This window comes from Gorilla gorilla, chromosome 6 (genome assembly GCF_029281585.2).
Source record: "Gorilla gorilla gorilla isolate KB3781 chromosome 6, NHGRI_mGorGor1-v2.1_pri, whole genome shotgun sequence".
NCBI classification, from domain to species: Eukaryota; Metazoa; Chordata; class Mammalia; order Primates; family Hominidae; genus Gorilla; species Gorilla gorilla.
In genome coordinates this window covers 150725955-150747635 of record NC_073230.2, presented here as the reverse complement: position 1 = coordinate 150747635, position 21681 = coordinate 150725955, and the positions used below count along the sequence as shown (strand labels likewise).

The 21681-nt window shown below is 37.6% G+C and overlaps 1 protein-coding gene across 3 annotated transcripts in view; it reads right to left on the bottom strand.

Moving 5' to 3' along the window:
* AGK (acylglycerol kinase) overlaps positions 1-21681 on the bottom strand; it is a 142291-nt gene that overhangs the window by 20056 nt on the left and 100554 nt on the right. For all 3 annotated transcript variants that reach the window (XM_004046327.4, XM_055346430.2, XM_019031215.3), the window contains 4 exons: positions 20248-20280; positions 18856-18950; positions 12598-12667; positions 417-496 (listed from right to left, as the gene is read on the bottom strand). In XM_004046327.4, coding sequence (XP_004046375.1) covers positions 417-496; positions 12598-12667; positions 18856-18950; positions 20248-20280 — 278 coding nt within the window. The remainder of the gene's footprint in view (positions 1-416; positions 497-12597; positions 12668-18855; positions 18951-20247; positions 20281-21681) is intronic.

Genomic DNA, 21681 nt, shown 5'->3' with positions numbered 1-21681 from the left:
TACCTCTCAGGAAAAGTCGTCTGACTGCAACAGCTCCGTAAGGCTGTAGCCCAGGCAGTCACTTCCACTTGGTACCCAGCTAAGCAGCTGCAGAATGATAGGCAATCCAGTTCTCCCTACAGCCTAGCTTGAGCCTAACCTATGCTCAAATAGTGTGTCTAAAAATAGAGACATACCCTTCTCCTCTTCAGCTACTGCCCAGCTAGTGTTGAGGAAGCTGCAACTTTCCCCAGCCTTTCTGCATATAGGACATAAACCTCTACCTGATTGTTCCTACCTCCATTATTCACACATAATTCAACCTCCAGGCCCACCAAATTTATTCCCAGAAGATCACTGTGAATTAAAACCTGAAAGGCAGGGACAGAATAAGATTTTTTTAAAAAACATCACACATCAATATAGTAATCCTTTACTTGCTAACTTCGACGCCAGCATCTCTGAAAGATCCCCATCGAAGGCCGGTCATTGCAAATACAGGCTGTTCCTTTTCACCCTGGAAGTTAAATACATTTCATTTAAATTCATGATTACAATCACTCAGAACTCTTTACATGTAAGTACTCAGCAAATGTTCATGGCCTACTTTTCATCAAACCAAAATTCTAAAAAGTCTGCTCAAACATTAAAGACATTAACCCTGTGAGTGCTTAGTAAAAATACTTGAATAAGCCACACTGTAATATGAAGGTAATTTTTACACATCAGGTTTCATGAATCTGCTGGCAGGGGAACATACTGTCATACTTTGGACTGTAAATTTGAGAGTACCTAACTATGTTACCTCTTGAGCCAGTCAGTAATCAGGTCAGCTAGAATTTCTTTTCTTTCATGTACTTGTCCAAGGCAAAGATAACTTAAGCCTGCATTTTCCTTACAGGATCAAGAGCTCTCAAGTCAGATCAGAATCCTGGTACTCTAGAATGTTTCACCTGAATATCTGAAAATACAGTCAAATACGTGTTACAAAAAGTCGAAATAAAAAGTGATTTGGATTTGGTCCAATGCTTTATGGCCAAATACTGCATATTATAATCAGTGAGTTTCTAATAAATCAGTGAATTAAGCAATATATAGAAAAAATACACAATACAGCCAACGTCCCTAAGAGTTTATACTCTACCCTGAACCTTCCTTAAAAATTATAAATAATCTAGGTACCAGGATTCTAAATGGAATTTTTCCTGTAGCTCAGAATTTCATCTAAAGTCTAAGAGCTGAAAACTGACAGGCACCCAGTGCCCCCACACTCTAAAGAGAGCTACCGAATGCTACATAAGACTCCACAGAAGTTGCTAAAAGTGGGCAGAACCAGCTTGATTCCCACCACAGCCAGTTCAAGGAGAAGAGTAGGAACTGGAGGCAAATCCTTGGCAGCGCAAGTCGCTGCCTAGAGAAAGCATGCTGTCTTCTCCGCAAGGGTAAGAGTGCTTCCCCCAACACCACATTCACTCCTGTTTCCACTACGCCAAAAGCAAGTCACTTGCTTTGGAATGACTAGGAGAATCAGAGAAATTTCTAGGAGAATCAAACACAATAAAAGAAGCCTGCAAGGAAAGGACGCTGGCCTCTCATCCCTTTGTCGAGTATCTGCTTGTGCAGTAGACTTGCATCTTCACTCTCTGTACCTGCTTTAGTAAGGGACAAGGGAACCAGAGAGAAATGGCAGAGAAAAAAGGAGAAGGTGCAGCAACTCAGTGGCTGATACAGCAAGGACATATTAGTTTTCTGGGTGCCTAGTGGATATTGTGGAAGATAACAGGGCTTTGAGTCATCTTGACAATACCCCATCTAAGAGCCTAGCCCAGGGATGATAGTATCCCAGCAGTTAGAAGCTGTGGAGAGAGCCAAGCCTGGATGCTCTCCACAGGAAGTTGAAAAAGGTGGAGCTAGAACAGATCTCTAACATCAGAAAACTATGTATGCCATGGGGAGGAATCCCAAAGAATTCACACATGAACCCATAAGACAGCCAGCACAGGGGCATCAGCAACCAAGAGGGAATGGTAAGGAAAAAGATTTTTCTCTAATCATTGCTTTATGTACCAACAATAAAGGAGCTAGAAATAGTAGAAAGCAGAGAGAGTGGGATGAAAAAACAGCCCAAAGACATTGAGGGTAAGGAGGATTTTTTAATTTTGTTTTGTTTTTTTGTTTTTTTTTTAGACAGAGTTTCACTCTTGTTGCCCAGGCTGGAGTGCAGTGGTGCAATCTCAGCTAATTGCAACCTCTGCCTCCCAGGTTCAAGTGATTCTCCTGCCTCAACCTCCTGAGTAGCTGGGATTACAGGTGCACGCCACCACGCCCAGCTAATTTTTGTATTCTTTTAGTAGAGACGGGGTTTCACCATGTTGACCAGGCTGGTCTCCAACTGCTGACCTCAGATGATCCACCTGCCTCATCCTCCCAAAGTGCTGGGCTTACAGGTGTGAGCCACCACGCCCAGGATTGCTTATTAATATAAGGAGGGGATGGAGGATATCAATGATGCACTAACATTTGAACAGAGACCTGAAGTACATGAGAAATCCAAATGAGGCCGGAGAGGTCAGAGGGACTGGACTGTGTTTGGCCTTGAAGGCCTTTGAATGACTTTGGTGTTATTCGGAGATGGGAAGCTGTTGATGGGCTCTGGGCAGATAAGTGACATGCTCTTATTCCTGACAACACACTGGCTGTTGTGCTGACAACAGATTGTAGGGAGGCAAGGGGAGAGGGAATAAGAATTTGAGGACTCCTGGAATGATCCAGATAAAAGATGAAGGCAGCTGGGACCAGAGTGGTAAGAACAGAGGCAAGAAGAAATGCTTGATTTTGGATATATTTTGAAGGTAGAGCCAACATGACTTCTTGCCTGAATGGGGGAGTCAAAGATGACTCCAGAATTTTGGGGTGTAATAAGTGATGATTTTATCAAAGTATAAGTGATCATTTAAAGACTGTATTATTTCTTAGGAATGTTACATGCTGACCACTAAGGATCTATAAAATGGCATAATAACGTAGAACAATTGTTTTGAAGTGAGAATCCTCACAGAATACCTAAGTGATCCTAGGCAAGTCACTTAAATTTTGAACGTTGGCTTCTACCTCTGAAAACAGGGTCATCTTTTGCTTGAACAACCTTCTCTACATTATCTCCTATGAGTGTATAAAGGGGCTATCAGCATTGTATCCTCACCTGCTAGCAGTGAGTGGCCAATAGTAAAAATTTATAATAAATAAATACATAAAATTTAAAAATTACTATATTTAATCATAAAATGAGGTGACAGAATAACCTCATAAAGCTTTTACATGAGCCAAAAATATTGCTACCCTCACTGGAATTTCACAAACCTCACCTCTCATGTATCTGAAGACAGGTATGTTTTCACTCATCCACTCAGTATTGATGGAACCCCTACTCAGCCAAGCATGGTGCTGGGAGTTGAGGACACAATGGTGAACACACTAACATTCTCCCTGCCTCGAAGCACTTATGTTCCCTCCCTAGCCTTAATGCTCTCCAAGCTAAACGTCTAGTCTTTCCGTTGTTCCGCCATGATTTTACAGCCTCATTATCTTGTTTACCCAACCCCCTCTGTTGTCAGTGTCCCTCTTAATTCTCTCATCTAGAACTGAATCTAAAAATTGTCTAAATTAAATCCCACTTAATGCCTTCAACTTAACAAAATTGCTAAGTAAGTATAATAGTGTGGTAAGTTTTCATACACCAAAGGCTTCTGATTTATATTGAGATACCTATTGAGTATCAGGGAAGTAGGTACAATTGTACAATGGGTTGGGGGAGCTAAGGAGATGGTCAAGGAAAATATAAATTGTAAAACAAAACATAAATTATTATTTTTAATTGATAAGTCACATTTGTATATGTTTATGGGGTACAATGTAATTGACATGTGTATGCAATGTGGGATGATTAAATCAAGCTAATTAAATATTCATCACCTCATTTACTTATCCTTTTTTGTGGTGAGACATTTGAAGTTTATTCTCTTAGTTATGTTTAAATATACGTTATTATCAACTATAGTCACCCTGCTGTGCAATAGATCTCAAAACTTATTCCTCCTATCTAACTGCAACTTCGCACTATTTGGCCAGCATTTAAAAAACAAGGTACCTAGATTAGGGGAGGTTGGAAAGAACTGGAAAGAAGAGAAAGGAGAGAAGAAAGTGATTCTAGTCCAAGGGAGAGAAATAACAGTATATGTCTATAGCATCATTTCCCCAAATGTTTCATAACATGTTAACAAGTGCTATGTCTGAGGATGATGATGCTGCTGCTGATGATGATGATAGAAGATTCCATGGTGAAATAAATTGGAAAATACCAAACTTATTTGGTTTGAAGCAAGTTATGTTTACTACAGTTCTTCTTAGAGTCTTTAATATGTTAATGTACATTACACATTTCCAAAAGAGGAAGCACAATATACAGCTTTCCTGAGTTGTTAATTGTGCAACCCTTCTTTGGGAGGACATTTTTGTATAATTCATATTTCTTGGTAAATGCTGTTCTAAAGCATGTAGTGTAGGCAAGAAGTGCTGAGATAAGTACTGAGGGTTGCTGACTGATCCTCTAACCCTGTTTTCTCTTTCTTCATCTCGGGGGAAGAGTTTTTAGGAACATTCCATTAGAATTAAATAAAAAGCCTTGTGACCCCAAAGTTCCACTGATGTGGAGTGCTGTGTCCTAGCAAAAGGTGAGAATGGCTCTGGACAACAGGAAATGAGCCAGCAAGGCAGAATATGTGTGAGCAGATCTAGAGAATAATTAGTATTCCAGATGGGCATAGGACTGTCAGGATTCAGAAGAGCACTGAGGACCAGTCATGGAGAGACTAGTCCCTGTTGGGGTACACATGAACACAGAAAAAGCATGCAAGGTCAGATGGACAAAGTAGAAGCCAATAATAGACAAAGTCCCACTGTATCTTAACCCACTCATCTGGGTAGGCAGTCAAATTTTGAGATGGTTGGGTCAGTAAACAAAAACAAAAAGAAAAAGAAAGACAAGCACACAGTCAGATCTTCACAGCAAAGGAGATGTGCTGCCCCAATTCACAGCCTCCCCTAGAAACAGTAAATCCCTGGGAGAAAATGGCCTAGGGTTTGTGGAAGAAAATAATGGAGCGAGCGGGTTGGAATAAATGCTTAAGGAACACTGAAAAGAAAACAAGTCCTATAAACTAGATAGATGCCTAATCTGGAAATTTCAGGGATCCTAGATAAAGAGAAAGAAACAAAGTAGAAGGTGTTCTAAAGGAGTTCTGAAGCAGCTTCAAGCATCATCTTAAGAGAATCATCAAAGCCAGGGTCTAAAAAGAAGGAGTCCATGTAATTAGCCAGGAATGGCAAATAGGGAAAAGGGAAAGGTTCTAACTCCCCATGAACTCCCCTCTATGCCTTATTTGGTTCTGGGTTGGCAGGGTCTTAAGAATCTAGTTGAAAAAACAAAAAGAAAAAGCTAGAAAGAATTCTATAAACCTTCCCAGTAATTACTTTAAAGTCAAGTTATCAGGCATCATAGATGTCTATATGGGAAAAACTGCCCTTCAAAAATCATGGAATGGTGCCAACTATGATGCCACCTGGACAAAGCAGTTAAGTGGAAAAACCAACAGACTATGAGAAAGAAAATCTAAATTCTAGTTACATCTCCAGCACAACTCGTCATAATCAAAGGACTCTTTTTTTCCCTAACCTGTCAAATGAGGATACGAATCTCACCTCAACTTCCTCACTGAGTGGGAGATTCAAGTGAAATGTGAACACAGATTGAACAATCTAAAAAGCTAAATATAAGGCATTATTGTTTCCAAGAACTATTTCTTTTATCTATGGAGAATCGTCAGACATATGTTTAATAGGGTTGGATTGTTCTTTAAAAGAAGAAAAATGTGGTATCAGGCTTTATCTATAATGCTTATAGTACAAGGCTTTGTCTATAATCTTTTTCCCCATATTCTGAAATTAATTTTCAGAAATAAGGAAAAAAGAGAAAATGTATCCAACTTAGTTGGGTTCCTCAGAAACCAGAGCAGAGACTGTTGTACCACGTTTTCTAGGAACTGATTTTCAGAATTTTCTTCCTGGGTTGTGTCATCAATACACAGAGCCTGTGGTAAATTTGATACTGGTTTCATCAATTCACAAAATCAGCATATTTCAAAGAAAAACATAAAAGAGACAAGAGACATTTAAATATAAGCACAGGCCGGGCGCGGTGGCTCATGCCTGTAATCCCAGCACTTTGAAAGGCCGAGGTGGGTGTATCAGGAGGCCAGGAGTTCAATACAAGCCTGACCAATACAGTGAAACTCCGTCTCTACTAAAAATACAAAAATTAGCTGGGTGTGGTGGCATGCGCCTGTAGTCCCAGTTACTCACGAGGCTGAGGCAGGAGAATGGCTTGAACCTGGGAGGTGGAGGTTGCAGTGAGCCAAGATTGTGCCACTGCACTTCAGCCTGGGTGACAGAGTGAGACTCCGTCTCAATAAATAAATAAATGAAAGCACAGCAAGAATTTCCAGTTAAATCTCAGATACTCTGGGATGGATTACTTCTAACACATATATAAGAAAGAATAAATCACTTAGTTATTGAGATGTATCCTGATGCACCTCCTTTGGTAATAACAGTATTTTAAACAGTATCTCCATAGATAACAATCTGTAGTACCTTTCTTAGGCTGAAATTTCAGCATAGCCATCCCATTTTATGAAAACAAGTTAGCTTTATTATATGCTAAAAGATCGACTGCAATTTAAATCACTTTTATCATGAACAATGAGGTCATGGTGAAGAGTCCAGACATCAGTGCATGAGAAGAAAATAAAAGGCAAGCTCATGGGTTCACCAGTTGTAAATATACATATAGCAAGCTCTATGTAACTAACAGCAACTTTTTGGGGTTGAAGTTTGGAATCATGACACAGTGAGGATCCTTCTTTCACAAATATCAGGGAATGTGAATGAATATAAGATGTTCATCCTGAAAGTAGCTGGTACATTTTAAGGCCAAATCTAAGAACATGGGGCTCACTATTTATAGGGTTATTTAACTTCGCAGCTTTGCCTTCCTAGGAATTTGCCCTTTCCAGAAAAAAAAATAAGAGTTTAGATGAAAAAGGAATCGCTATGTAACTACTATCCAAGTGAGAATATGTTTTCTAAGAATTAAATTATTTTTTAATAGAGAACCCTGATCAAGAATTGACAACAGCTACTGGACCTTCTTACCCTCAAAGTTATTTTGGAAAAGTGTCAAACCAAAACAATTTTTAAACAGTACAATGAACACCATTTATAGCTTTCACCCAGATTCACCAGCTGCCAACATTTCCTCCACGTTAGCTTCATCTATGTGTATATGTTCTCCAGAGATGTTAAATTTGCCAATAAATTGCAGACTTCATGACCCTGTACCACTAAATATTTCATCTTGCATCTCCTAAGAACAAGAACATACACAGACTAAACCATAACACCACTGTCCCTCTCAAGACATCTAACATCAATACATAATATTTAAGATATAGTTAATACTAAAATTTCTCTAATTGTTCCAATACTGCCTCTCATGATTGCCATTGTTTCTCATTTTTCCAATTCAGGCTCTTGTACTGCAGTTAGTTATTTCTTTAGTATTCCTTAATCCTGAACAGACTGTCTACCTTCTTTTGGATTTCATGACATTGACATTTTTTGATGAGTCCAATTTTTGCTTTTAGAATTTGGATTTGTCTAATTTTTCATGATTATATTCAGTTAGTTAACACTTTGTGCAGCAAAATACATAGGTGATGTTATAGCCTTCTCAGTATATCACTTTGGGAGGCAGACAGTGTCAGTTTATCCATTATTCATGATGCTAAGTTTGATCACTAGATTTCTCCATTATCAAAGTATATTTTTCCCTTTTAAATTATTAAGTAATATGAGATACTTTGAGACTGTGGGCTTTGTTTCCCAACAATCTTTTATCCAGTGGTTTTAGTATTCACAGATGATCTCTACCTGAATCAATTATTATGCAGGTGATTTAAAAAATGGCGATTTTCTATCATTCCTTCTGCATTTACAAGCTGGCAATCCTGAAATATCACTAGAAACTCATGGATTCTTCATTTTTAAGGCTTATGATCCATCATTGTTGTTCTTTGTAATATTCAAAGAGTCCCAAATTGGCGAGTAGGACACCTGCAGGCTACATCTTTTGTGATATCTCCATCAGCTTTTGAGTACTTTCTTGTCTTGTTATTGCCCTGCGAAAGCCCATCCTTCACAGCGCCTTGGTTATTTTTATTGGGAATGGTATTTAAAACCACCTTCTGGGTGCCAGGTATGATCACTGCTATTAGGTATCATTGCTTCTAAGGCTTTTTAAAATATATATTTCTAAAATAATTCATCAGTTCATGTATAAATCAGTAAGAAAACATTACACAATAAGAAAAATGGGAAATTCTCTTCCCACCTAGCATGCAGGAAAGTACAAAGAACATAGTCCCACCCTAAAAATGAGAAAAAGCCAGATAATCTACAAAATCATAACTTTAATAAAGCTCACCAGAGAGCTAAGATTGCAAGATGACCAAGTAGCCTGAATTCAAAAAAAGACAAGCTACTCTAATAGAATGATGAGATATGAGAACAGTTTCACTTTTGGCAGGGCATGAGAGGAAGAGGTGGCCACCATACACACAGGTAAAAATCATTGTCCTAAGTATTTTATATTTATTTATATTTATTAACTCTTTTAATATTCAAAACAACCATATGAGGTAGATGAATTACTTGTGGACCAAAGGTCATCAATAGATGAACTACAGCCTGGGGAACAAAGTGAGACTCCATCTATACAAAAAAACTTTGTAAAAAATTAGGCATGGTGGTATGGGCCTATAGTCCCAGCTACTTAGGAGGTGGAAGCAGGAAGATCCCTTGAGCCCAGGAGTTTGAGATTGCAATGAGCTGTGATTGTGCCACTGCACTCCAGCCTCGGTGACAGAGTGAGATCCTGTCCAAAAATAAATAAATAAATAAAATAAAGGAACTAAAAATAGCATTTCAATTATATTGAGAGGAGATAGCAATTCTTATATACCTCACAGATGTTGCAGGTTCGGTTCCTGACCACTGCAATAAAGTGAGTATCACAATAAAATGAGTCAAAAAAACTTTTTGGTTTTCCAGTGCATATAAAAGTTATATTATACTATAGTCTATTGAGTGTGCAACAGCATTATGTCAAAAAAAGTATGCACCTTAACTTAAAAAAAAAGCTAACATTAAATGCTAAATTAAAAAATGCTAACAATTATCTAGGCCTTTAGCGAGTCATAATCTTTGCTGTAGAGTGTCTTGCTTCCATGCTGATAGCTGCTGACTGATCAGGGTGGTGGTTGCTGAAGGTTGGGGTGGATGTGACCATTTCTTAAAATAAGACAGCAATGAAGTTTGCAATATCTGTTGACTCATCCTTTCATGAATTTATCTGCAGCATGTATGCAGTTCGATAGCATGTGACCTATAGCAGAAATTCTCTCAAAGTTGGAGTCAGTCTTCTCAATCCCTGCCAATGCTTTGTCAACTAAGTTTATGTAATATTTTAAATCCTTTTTTTGTCATTTCAACAAGGTTCACGGCATCCTCACCAGGATTACATTCCATGTCAAGAAATCACTTTCTTTGCTCCTCCATAAGAAACAATCTTCATCCATTTAAATTTTATAAGATTGAAGCATTTCAATCACATCTTCAGGTTCCACTTCTAATTCCAGTTCTCTTGTTATTTCTACTACATCTGCAGTTCCTTCCTCCACTGAAATCTTGAACCCCTTAAAGTCATCCATGAGGATTGGAATTGACTTCTTCCAAACTTCTGTTAACATTGTTATTTTGACCTCCTCCCATGAATCATGAATGTTCTTAATGGCATCTAGAATGGTGAATCGTTTCCAGAAGGTTTTCAATTTACTTTGCCCAGATCCTTCAGAGGAATCACTGTCTATGGCAACTGGGACTACAGGCCCACACCACCATGCCTGTCTAATTTTTTTACAAAGTTTTTTTGTATAGATGGGGTCTCACTTTGTTGCCAAGACAGTAGTTCATCTATTGATGACCTTTGGTCCACAATTTATTTATTAAATAATAAAACTTGAAAGTTGAAATTATTCCTTGATCCATGGGATGCAGGATGAATGTCTGTTAGCAGGCAAGAAAACAACATTAATCTCTTTGTACATATCCATCAGGGCTCTCGGGTGGCCAGGTGCATTGTTAATAAGCAGTAATATTTTGATAGGAATTGTTTTTTCTGAGCAGTGGGTCTCAACAGTGGGCTTAAAATATTCAGTAAACTATGCTGTAAACAGATGTACTATCACCCAGGATTTGTTTTTCCAGTTATACAGCACAAGCAGAGTACATGTAGCATAATTTTTAAAGGCCCTAGGACTTTTGGAATGGTAAATGAGCATTGGCTTGAACTTAAAGCCACCAGCTGCAGTAGTTTTTAACATGAGAGTCAGCCTGTCCCAAACTTTGAAGCCAGGCATTGACTTCCCGTCTCTAGCTATGAAAGTCTGAGATGGCACATTCTTCCAATAAAAGGCTGTTTTGTCTATATAGAAAACCTGTTGTTTAGTACGGGTACCTCTGTCAATGATCTTAGCTAGATCTTCTGGATAACTTGCAGCACCTTCTCCATCAGCTAATTGCTGCTCCACCTTGCACTTTATGTTAGGAGGAGGGCTTCTTTCCTTAAACCTCATGAACCAACCTCTGTTAGGTTCAAACGTTTCTTCTGCAGCCTCTTCACTTCTCTCAGCCTTCATAAAATTGGAGAGAGTTAGGGCCTTGTCCTGGATTAGGATGTGGCTTAAGGGAATGTTGTGGCTGATTTGGTCTTCTATCTAGACCACTAAAACTTTCTCCCTATCAGCAACATGGCTGCTTCACTTTCTTTTCTTTTTTCTTTCTTTTTTTTTTTTTTTTTTTTTTTGAGAAAAAGTTTTGCTCTAGTTGCCCAGGCTGGGGTGCAATTGCGCGATCTCGGCTCACCGCAACCTCTGCCTCCCGGGTTCAAGTGATTCTCCTGCCTCAGCCTCCCAAGTACCTGAGATTACAGGCATGTGCCACCACACCCAGCTAGTTTTGTATTTTTAGTAGAGATGGGGTTTCTCCATGCTGGTCAGGCCGGTCTCAAACTCCCAACGTCAAGTGATCCACCCACCTCGGCCTCCCAAACTGCTGGGATTACAGGCATGAGCCACTGCACCAGGCCACACTTTCTTATCATTCATATGCTCACTGTAGTAGCACATTTAAGTTCCTTCAAGAACTGTTCCTTTGCATTCACAACTTGGCTGTTTGGCATAAGGCCTAGTTTTCAGCCTATCTCAACTTTTAACATGCCTTTCTCACTAAGCATACCTATTTCTAGCTTTTTTTCTTTTTTCTTTTTAAATGCCCAGCTAATTTTTGTATTTTTAGTAGAGATGGTGTTTCGCCATGTTGGCCAGGCTGGTCTTGAACTCCTGACCTCAAGTGATCCACCTGCCTGGACCTCCCAAAGTGCTGGAATTACAGGCATGAGCCACCGCACCTGGCCTCATCTCTAGCTTTTGATTTAAAGTGAGAGACAGATGTGTCTTCTTTATGTGAACACTTAGAGGCCAAGTAGGGTTATTAATTGGTCTAATTTCAATATTGTTGTGTCACAGGGAACAGAGAAAGGTAGGGAAATGGCTGGTTGGTGGAGCAGTCAACACACACATTTAATTAAGTTTGCCATTATATGTGGGCACAATTCGTGGTGCCCCAATTACAATAGTAACATCAAAGATCACCGATAGCAGATCACCATAACAATATAGTAATGATGAAAAAGGTTGAGGTATTGTGAGGATTACCAAAATGTGACACAGAGTCATGAAGTCAGCACATGCTGTTGGAAAAATGACACTGGTAGACTTGCTTGGGGCAGGGTTGCCACAGACATTCAATTTGTAAAAAGCACAATATCTGTGAAATGCAGTCAGGCAAAGTGTAATAAAATGAGGTATGCCTGTATAACAAAGAGGTCATAGATAAGGTCTAAAACTGATAAATCAAAAAGTAGTTAAAATTAGCCAGTTGTGGAGGTGGGTGCCTGTAATTTCAGCTACTTGGGAGGCTGAGGCAGGAGAATTGCTTAAACCCAGGAGGCAGAGGCTGCAGTGAGCTGAGATTGTGCCACTGCACTCCAGCCTGGGTGACAGACCAAGACTCCTTCTCAAAAAAAAAAAAAAGTAGTTAAGTGTACTTAACACTACTGAACCGTATACTTAAAAATGACTATAATGGTAAATATTATGCTTTTAGCCACATTTTTAAAATAGGAGCAAAAGCATATTAATTAGTGATAACAACTAGAATTAACAGGTAAAATTATTTCCTCTGGGGACTAATACTTGGGGTAGGAATGGAAGAGCAACTATTGTTTTCATTATAACCTCATTTGAACTGCTACATTTTATTTTCTTTAACATGTAAGCGAGTATTACTTTCACAATTTTTTCAATATGTGATGAAAAGATTTACCTTGATCTGCAAGACATCAAGTGGAACTGTCTCTCCTTTCACAATGGCAAGTGTGGCATCAGTAATATGTCTAAAAGAGAAAAGGAAATGATCATATTATGAAAAATAGGCAACATCTCCCCCACCACACTGCCACATGCACTCATGCACAAACACACACACACATATTCTCTCTCATTCTCTGTCTCTCCCTCTCTCTCTCTTCCCCCTCCTTCCCTCTCTCCCTCCCTCCTGCCAAAGTACTAGTAGTTTATAGGGACTCAAAGAGAAAGCTTTGGCAAGGAGAAGTTCATACAAGGCACTGATCATTCATTCATTTAACATTTACTGAGTCTCTACATTGTGCCTGACTCCTATTTACCATTGGAAAATATGATACTTAATAACTTTTTTTATTCATTGTAAGAAATTCAGGCATTTCCAAAAACAATACTTATTCTTGCTCTAACAGCCAGAAGGGTAACTAAAGGGCAGAATTTGTTATAGTTATCTTAGCAAAATATAATCCAGAACCTGAGACATATTTCTCTTATTTTCCAGGACTACTAGGATGTGCTTCATTTTAATTGCTGATTCTTTTGAACACAGACCGTTCTTATCTACATTCTGAGAGCCATTTGGAAAGTCTATAGGTTAAAAAAAGTATCATCAAAAGGCATGTACTATTGACATCCATGTAGCATGTGAAGGGAGGGGAAGCAATGATTAGGTTCGATGATTATGTCTCAGGCTTTAATGAGCCTGTCTCTGGACTTTGAACAAATGTTTCTCAGTTTTTTCTCTTCCCTTAGGGTGGACAGAATGGCTAGAGTAGGCTGGAATTGGCTTTTTCCCTTCTCCCACATGCAAGGCTGGAGCTGACTAGAATTAAGTATTTCCCTTCCCCAGTTAAACCTTGATAATACTCCAGCAGGTTGGGCTCTGGTTAACTTGTTTCTCTTGAGGACAGGCCTTGTTAAGAAGAACAGAATACTGTGGCATATTTCAAAATGGTTCCTTTTCCCCACCAGTGCCAGAAGTATAAGGCGATTTTTCTCTGATATTTATTGTGAGCTCCTGGTTGAGCTCCTGGAGGCATATCTCACAATATTGTGGGGGACTCCTTATGACTGACTGGATCCCAGTAGACTGGGACTCCTCTCAGAGCTAATCGCACTGAGCTTCAGCAATTTATCAATTACAGGTCAGGTTTTCCTACCCTGGCACTGGTTTCCAAAGTGGTTTCCAGTGTGTGTCTTCGTTAAGTCAAAATCCCCTGTATTCCCCTGTCTCTCCAATCTTGGGGGCAGCAGTTTGCCCTATGTCCTACCTTCTCCTTCAGATACAAGAAGAGTTGCTGAGTTTTCAGGTTGTTCAGCTTTTTATTTATTGTTAGGACAGAGTGACAACTTCCAAGCTCCTTACATGTGGAACTGGAAACTGGAAATGTAACTTCTTTTTTAAAGTTAGATTTATTGGGGTATGATATATACACAGTAAAATTCATACTTTTAGGTACACTGTTTTATAAATTTTGACAAACGCCACAGTCATATAACTACCACCATGACAAATATATATAACATTTTCAACATCCCAAGAAGTTCCTTCATAACCCTCTGCAGCCAACCCACTCCCTGCACCTTCAGCTCCTGACAATTACTATGTTTTCTGCGTCTAGAGTTTTGCCTTTCCCAGAATGTCATAAAATAGAATCGAAAAGTATGGAGCCTTTCCAGTTCAGCTTTTTTCTCTTAGCATGAGCTTGAAATTCATCTACACTATTGTTTATGAATGGATGTATCAGTAGACTATCCATATTTCATTGTATGGATGTACTGGAATTTGTTTATCCATTCACCAGTTGATGGACATTGGCATTGTTCCCAGTTTTTGGCAGTTAGGAATCAAGCTACTATAAATATTCATGTGTAGGTTTTTGTACGGACATATATCTTCATTTCTTTTGAATAAGTACCTATAAGTGTGATTGCTGCTCATATGGTAGGTATATGTTTAATTTTACAAGAAACTGCCAAACCATTTTCTAAAGTGGCTACCATTTCATATTTGCACCAATGATATCCAAGAGTTTCAGTTGCTGCATTTATTTGACGGGTTTTTGTTTGCTTTTTTTTTTTTTTCTTGTTTATGCTGTCCTAATAGATGCATAGTGGCATCTCATGGTAGATTTAATTTGCATTTCTCTAATGACTAAAGATTTTCTTCTAGAAGCTTTACAGTTTTAGGTTTTATATATAGGTTTACAATCCATTTTATGCTAATTTTTAGATATAGTGTGAGGTATGGGTTGAAGTTTACTTTTTGTATATGTTCAACTGTTCCAATACTGTTTGTTGAAAAAAACTGTCTTTTCTATTATACATTGAATGGCTTTGGTGCCCTTATTGAAAAATCAATTGTCCATATGTGTGTGGGTCTAATTCTGGACTCTTTCTTCTACTGATTTATGTCTCTTGTTTTGCCAGCACCACACTGTTTTGATCACTGTAGCTTTAGAGTAAGTATTGGAATTAGATAGGGTAAATCCTTAAACTTTGTTCTTTTTCAAAATTATTTTGATTATTCTGCTTCCTTTATTTTTCTATATAAATTTTAGAATCAATTTTTCAATTTCTACAAAAAGCCTTGTGAAACATTGATTGGGATTGTATTGAATTTATAGATCACTTGTGGAGAGAATGACATCTCAGTACTAAGCCTCACAATCCATGAACACAGAAGTATCTCTATTTACTTAGGTCTTCTTGATTTCTCTCTTCACTGATTTGTAGTTTCCATCATATAAATCTTACACATATTTTGTTAGATTTATCCATATGTATTTCATGTTTTTGTAAAGGTATATCAGTGTTAGTGTCCTACTGCCTCTATTGTTACATAGCTATATTTTGGAAAAATAAATACGGTAATTATTATTAATAAAGTAAAATAATTATTTTGTCTGGAGTTTAAGTACAACTACAAGTAGAAGTCATTTAGAAAGTACTTTAATTTCCATTCAAAAAAGGGCAGTTCCTAACCAAACAGGGCGCCTCCTAATCTATTCTGCTATGTGCAGAACTGGTTGATACTGTGAATTTCATAGAAATTGTTGCCATCCTATGGTAACTGATTTGAATGACTACAAAACATTCTTTCCTTTTTTAAACAAACAAAAAAAACTTTTCTAGGTGAAGCAGTTAGCAATAGAATAGAGGCTTATCTGTTTTGATTTATATTTGTTTTAATTATAGAATCTAGACTCAGTAATTGTAGTCAACCTATTTATTTACTGTTTGTCCCCCCAAATGAATTTTTAATAAATATGAATAAAGTCCACTTTACTAGGCATAATTACACTTACCTAAATAGACCTATTTTAGCTTTTTAACAATCTTTCGAAGTAGGTACTACTAGTGTGCATTTGATAAACACATGTAAGAGAAATTGAGGTTCAGAGAGATTGAATGAAATTACCAAGAGGACAGAGCCAGCATGTCACAAAATGAAATTTGTCTCCAAAGATGTGCTAACTTAACCTGTAAGGCTGCTTTGGACGTATCAAATGGATATCAATGGATTCCCAAATAAAAAATCCACATCTAAAATCTGGGTGCTCTACAGGCCTCCCCATCAATGTGCTCAGGACTAAATGTAAACACCTAAGGAATCAAATCCACCTAAACCAGTGTTTCTAACAAAGTTAGGTACAACTTAAGATACTTTAAAATCCCAAGATAGACACATTAACTCAAATGCTTGGATTAAACTCTAGCTGAAACTATTATACTTTCTCATGTTTCTCTATCAACTCATTTTTACACCATTTTTTTCTCTCCAATATAGATGCTACTTGGGAAGTAGGCAGCAGTTTGGAATATGAGTTTCAGTGTAGGAGAAAGTAAGCAGCATGCTCACAAGTTTAAGTTAATTTGATATGAATATATTAATTCTGAAAAAAGCTATCAGAAAGGATCCTAAAGCACTGTACTTATTCTGAACAGTATTTAACACACTGAGAGATTTAGTAAATGCCTTTGAGAGGCTGACCTTAAAAAAAAAATTGTTGTAACTAAATTGTTGTAACTCATAAAGTCTTTTTATATTAAATTTTTTTCCTAAATTCCTTGGCAGAAGACAGCTAAAATTGCAACCTATAATTTATCATTCTCCTGCCAATAACTAAAAGTTCTAAATAAAGCAGCACTGTAGCATGGAATAGCACTTTTCAGATTATTTACTTGCAACATTCCAAATTCAAAATTCTTTTTTCCTCTGTAGTAACTATGGTACAACAAATCTTGACAGCAGTGCAAAAAGCAAAGCCTTGTTCTTTTTAAATAGCCTTAGGCTTCTGCCATTTTATGAGGCCTACAGAACTCTGAACTCAGGACAGACTTCCTGGATTACCTAAGAGCCCTGGGGCATGCTTATAAATTAAGTTTTATAAATTTTTAAACTATAAATAGCAGCAGCAACAGTAGTAGTTTAACTACAAGGGAAAATCAGTTCCCCCAAACTGAAGACTCTCTCAGACCCTGGGGGTTGCCACACTCTGTGTAAATTAGCTTTTGGACAGGCAAGGGGTCTCCAAGGAAAATGGTCTACCCTTGGATCAATGACATATGCTATTTGGAATACTGGCTAAAGCAATTCAAAAAATCTACACTGACACAAGGAGAAGACAAGCTCTCTAATGTAACCAACACCTGAATCAGACAGGATTCATCTTGGAAAAGCAAAAATGTGAGCAATTAACTGTCATTATCTACTGCCCCTCAGAAATTCTAAACCGGGAATAAAAAGTATGGCCAACTGACTTTGGGAGGCCGAGGGGGGCGGATCACGAGGTCAGGAGATCGAGACCATCCTGGCTAACACAGTGAAACCCCATCTGTACTAAAAATACAAAAAATTAGCCGGGCGTGGTGGTGGGCGCCTATAGTCCCAGCTACTCCGAAGCTGAGGCAAGAGAATGGCGTGAACCTGGGAGACGGAGCTTGCAGTGAGCCGAGTTCGCGCCACTGCACTCCAGCCTGGGCTACAGAGCGAGACTCCGTCTCAAAAAAAAAAAAAGAAAAAGAAAAAGAAAAAAAAAGGATGGCCAACTGAAATGGCCTCTCCTGTAGTTAGGCCCTCAGGATGGCTAATGAATAGCTCAATAATCCCCATTATATTAAGGTTTGAAATATAAAAGAAGTTTGAATGAAGATCTGACACATATATATGTGTGTATGCCTAGTGTTTTGAAAACTGGACTAAGATGCTTATTAAAATATAGAATTGTTAAAAGAGATACAGTTGACTCCTAACATTACAATAGCAAAAATAAATTCACAAAAGCCAGCCTAATCAAAGAATTCCAAAGCAGAAAAAAAAAATCCTTAACCAAAACAGAAAATCACTTGGGTATTATTATTATTTATTCTAGAAGATTATAACCAGAAAAATCATGAGAAAATTTTCATTAAATCATGCAACAAATATTTATTTATTGACTTCCTCCAATGTGTCACAAAGCTTACGTTAACCATCAGGCAACTGATCTCTCAGCTATCTCTCCATTTATTTGGGTCTTCTTGACAACTATTTGCTCAAAATGATGTTATTAATCACTGTCAAAGCTCAAATTCAAGATTCCTATCTTCTTGAAAGAGCAGAGCTTTGTTTACATAATGCCTTCAAGCAAAAAAGAACAATAATAACAACAATTTGCTCGACTCCCAAAAACACTGTGAGACTCACAGCAATTTAATTTAGATGTCAGAGCTACACTGCTTTCCCTGTCTACTTTGTCTACACTGTCTACCACTTTAAGTATTCCCAAAAGGATGTGGCTATATTTACTTGTTTTAGCTATTTTTAATATCAAGATAATGAAGCCAGGCTACTAGTTCAGTCTTCACAAGGGACTTGTTATTTGTCATTGCATATACTTAAAGCAAACAAATGATCAGCACAAATATGTCTTCACTAAAGAATCTTACAATGTACAAGCACAAAAACGGTTTAGGTCAGGGATATTATCTTCATAACTGACAAAAGGACATCAAGTATTCACCTCCCTACCTGACCTGGAGACTTATTATAAGAGTCCCACAACCAAGTTGGGAAACTTCCCAATGAACTGAAAGGCTGAACTCTGATCTAGGTTCTCCTCTTAATTATTTGAAGTTTCAGGCTATCAAAACTCAAGAAAGTTATAGCATACACATAAATTTTTCATTCCCAGGCTCGCTCACCCACAAATGCTAATTCCCCACATTGACAACCTACTGGACTTTGTTTCCACTTTCGGCAAAGAGGGTATGACTCAAACTACTGGTCTCTCCCAGTGGGATAAATCCAATGGGAATCTTACTGAAGGTAGCCTGGTGGGGGGAAAAGAAGAGGAAAGTTTTATTGTTATGATCAGAAAATCAGGCTTAATGGAGAAGCACAGGTGTGTCCACTATGACAAATAACTGACCCTGTATCTGCCTCCCCCTCTCCTTTCCACATCCTTAGACCAGTAATCAGATAAAGCTAGGTGGGTAATTTCTAAAACAAGGCAGTCAATGAAAACAAAATGACTCAGAATTTGGAAGAAATATTTTAGTACTCATTAATGACAACTGTTTGAAAGAAATTTGGTTAAGATAATGAGGGTTTTGAAGATAATATATCAATGCACTAGTGCAACAGAGACTGTATTACATTGTCACACTATTTGATAAAGTTGCAGATAAAATTCAACTAAAAATGTCTACCATTTATACAGTGACCAACGACAGGTGAAGGTGCTTTATAAACTATCTTAAGTACAAATAAGGCAAAGAGAATAAACAAGTTCAAGTAATAGATGGTACTGGCATAGCAGTTAACTTAATTAAATGCCACACATACAATAGATACTGTAAGGTTCAAAACAATTCCGAGCACAATGTACTATTACCAAAGGGACTGAGAAGGATCTTCTAGCTATTGTAGAAAAGTGCATAAAATAATGTTACAAAAACACCCATGTGCCCACAACCTATATTTAACAAATGTTAACATTTACCTTTTTGCTTCATATGTTTCAAGAAATAAAACGATAGACAATGAAAGTCCCTTCTAAAACTATTCTCCTCTCTCCCTTCCCAGAGGAGACCATTATCCTGAGGTTGGTGTGATTCCTTTTCATCCACATTATTATTCTTTTGCTACATATCTAAGCATCCATTAACAATACATAGTATTGTTTTCTGAATTTTAAAACATTGTAGAAATGCATAACATACCTGGGCAACCTGCTTTTTTTTTATTCAAAACTTTTGAGATTTAGCCATGTAGATATTTATACGTTTAGTTCATTCATTTTAACTGTTAGATGATTCCCACTATATGAATATACCACAATTTCTTTTATGAAAAAGTTCTTTGAAAAAAAGATTCCATAATAAAATTTTAAATAACCATTGTCAAAGTTATTGGATACCATCAATTACCAAACCAGAAAAGTCCCCATGTGTTAATATACGTGTTCTATGACATGGGTAGCAGTATTTTCTTTTCTAAAATTCAAGATAGCACAATTTGTACCCGTTTTAAAATATAAAATGGAAAAAAAAGTAAAAGAAAGAAAAGCAATAAAAAAGAACAGAAAAATAAAAGTTAAAATGCAATTACTCTTTCTTTAATGCTCACCTCATCTGTTCGTCGAAGAACACCAGTAACAACCTACAAATGTAATAATAAAACATTGTTATAAATAATATGTATTTCCTTTACAATAAAAGAATTGGATTCAATTTTCATAGACCATAAACTTACTCCTGTTTTCTTCTTAGAAGCTCTGTTAAAAGATGCATTGGATCTTAAAACATATAGTATTCTCCAACACAATCAGAGCTAAATTAGATTTTATTTTTGACCTAGGATCAATAATACAATAAAGGCTAAGATAAAATAATTATAAAAACTCCAAGTTGTATTAGTAAAAATGTTTTAAGTTCTATAAAATGGGTATAAATATGATGTACACATCAATTATACAGAAAACCCTAGTTTACTACTATGAAGTACACATACAGGAAAAAAGCACTTTGCTACACTCAGAGAGTGTGCACTTAACAAATCGTTCTTATTGACAAATATGAAGAAGGATAGTATTCTGCAAAAACTGTGAAAAATACCTAAATACAAAAAAAATTTCTCATAATTCCACCATGCCAGATAAACAAGTATTATTATTTTGTTTTTCTTTGCAATGGAGTCTCACTCTGTCACCCAGGCTGGAGTGCGATGGCATGATCTCGGCTCACTGCAACCTCTGCTTCCCAGGTTCAAGCGATTCTCCTGCCTCAGCCTCCCAAGTAGTTGGGATTACAAGCGCCCACCACCATGCCCAGCTAATTTTTGTACTTTTAGTAGAGACGGGGTTTCGCCATGTTCATCACGCTGGTTTCAAACTCTGGACCTCAGGTGATCTGCCCACCTTGGCCTCCCAAAGTGCTGGGATTACAGGCATGAGCCACCGCACCCGGCCCCAGATAACCAATTATAAATCACTTGTTTATATTTGATATATTTCCCTCCAAACCTTTTTCTAATCAGTGCATATTTTTATATGACTGTAATTATACCAAATACACAATTTCTTTAAAAACATTTTGTAAAGTAAAACCTGACCCAGATCTCCTCCCTTCATCTTCTCCTGCCTCACTGAATTTCAGGAATAAATGGGGCTGTTGAGAGGTCTACTTCCTTCTTTGTAGGCATGCTATCAATATTCTTCACACTTCATTAAAAAGCCATAAAAACAATTACAACATCATTAGCACAGCCTTTTTAAAAGAAGCTTACTAAGGCTCACATAATGACTAAGTCAAACATAGGACAGTACTCTGCTGTTAGTTTCTGATCCCTGAACACTGGTAAAACCAATGAATGGGGACAACAGGCAATCAGAAATGAGGTATGAATATGAATTATAGTATACAGGATTGAAAAATTAAGCAGTGCGTGGGATCACCTGCACTGGGCTCTTTAGGGGTTTCCAAAATATAATGAATGAACTACTCTGCTGCTAGAAAAGAAGAGTACTTGCAGGGTAACATACTTACCGCCCTTAATGGACCA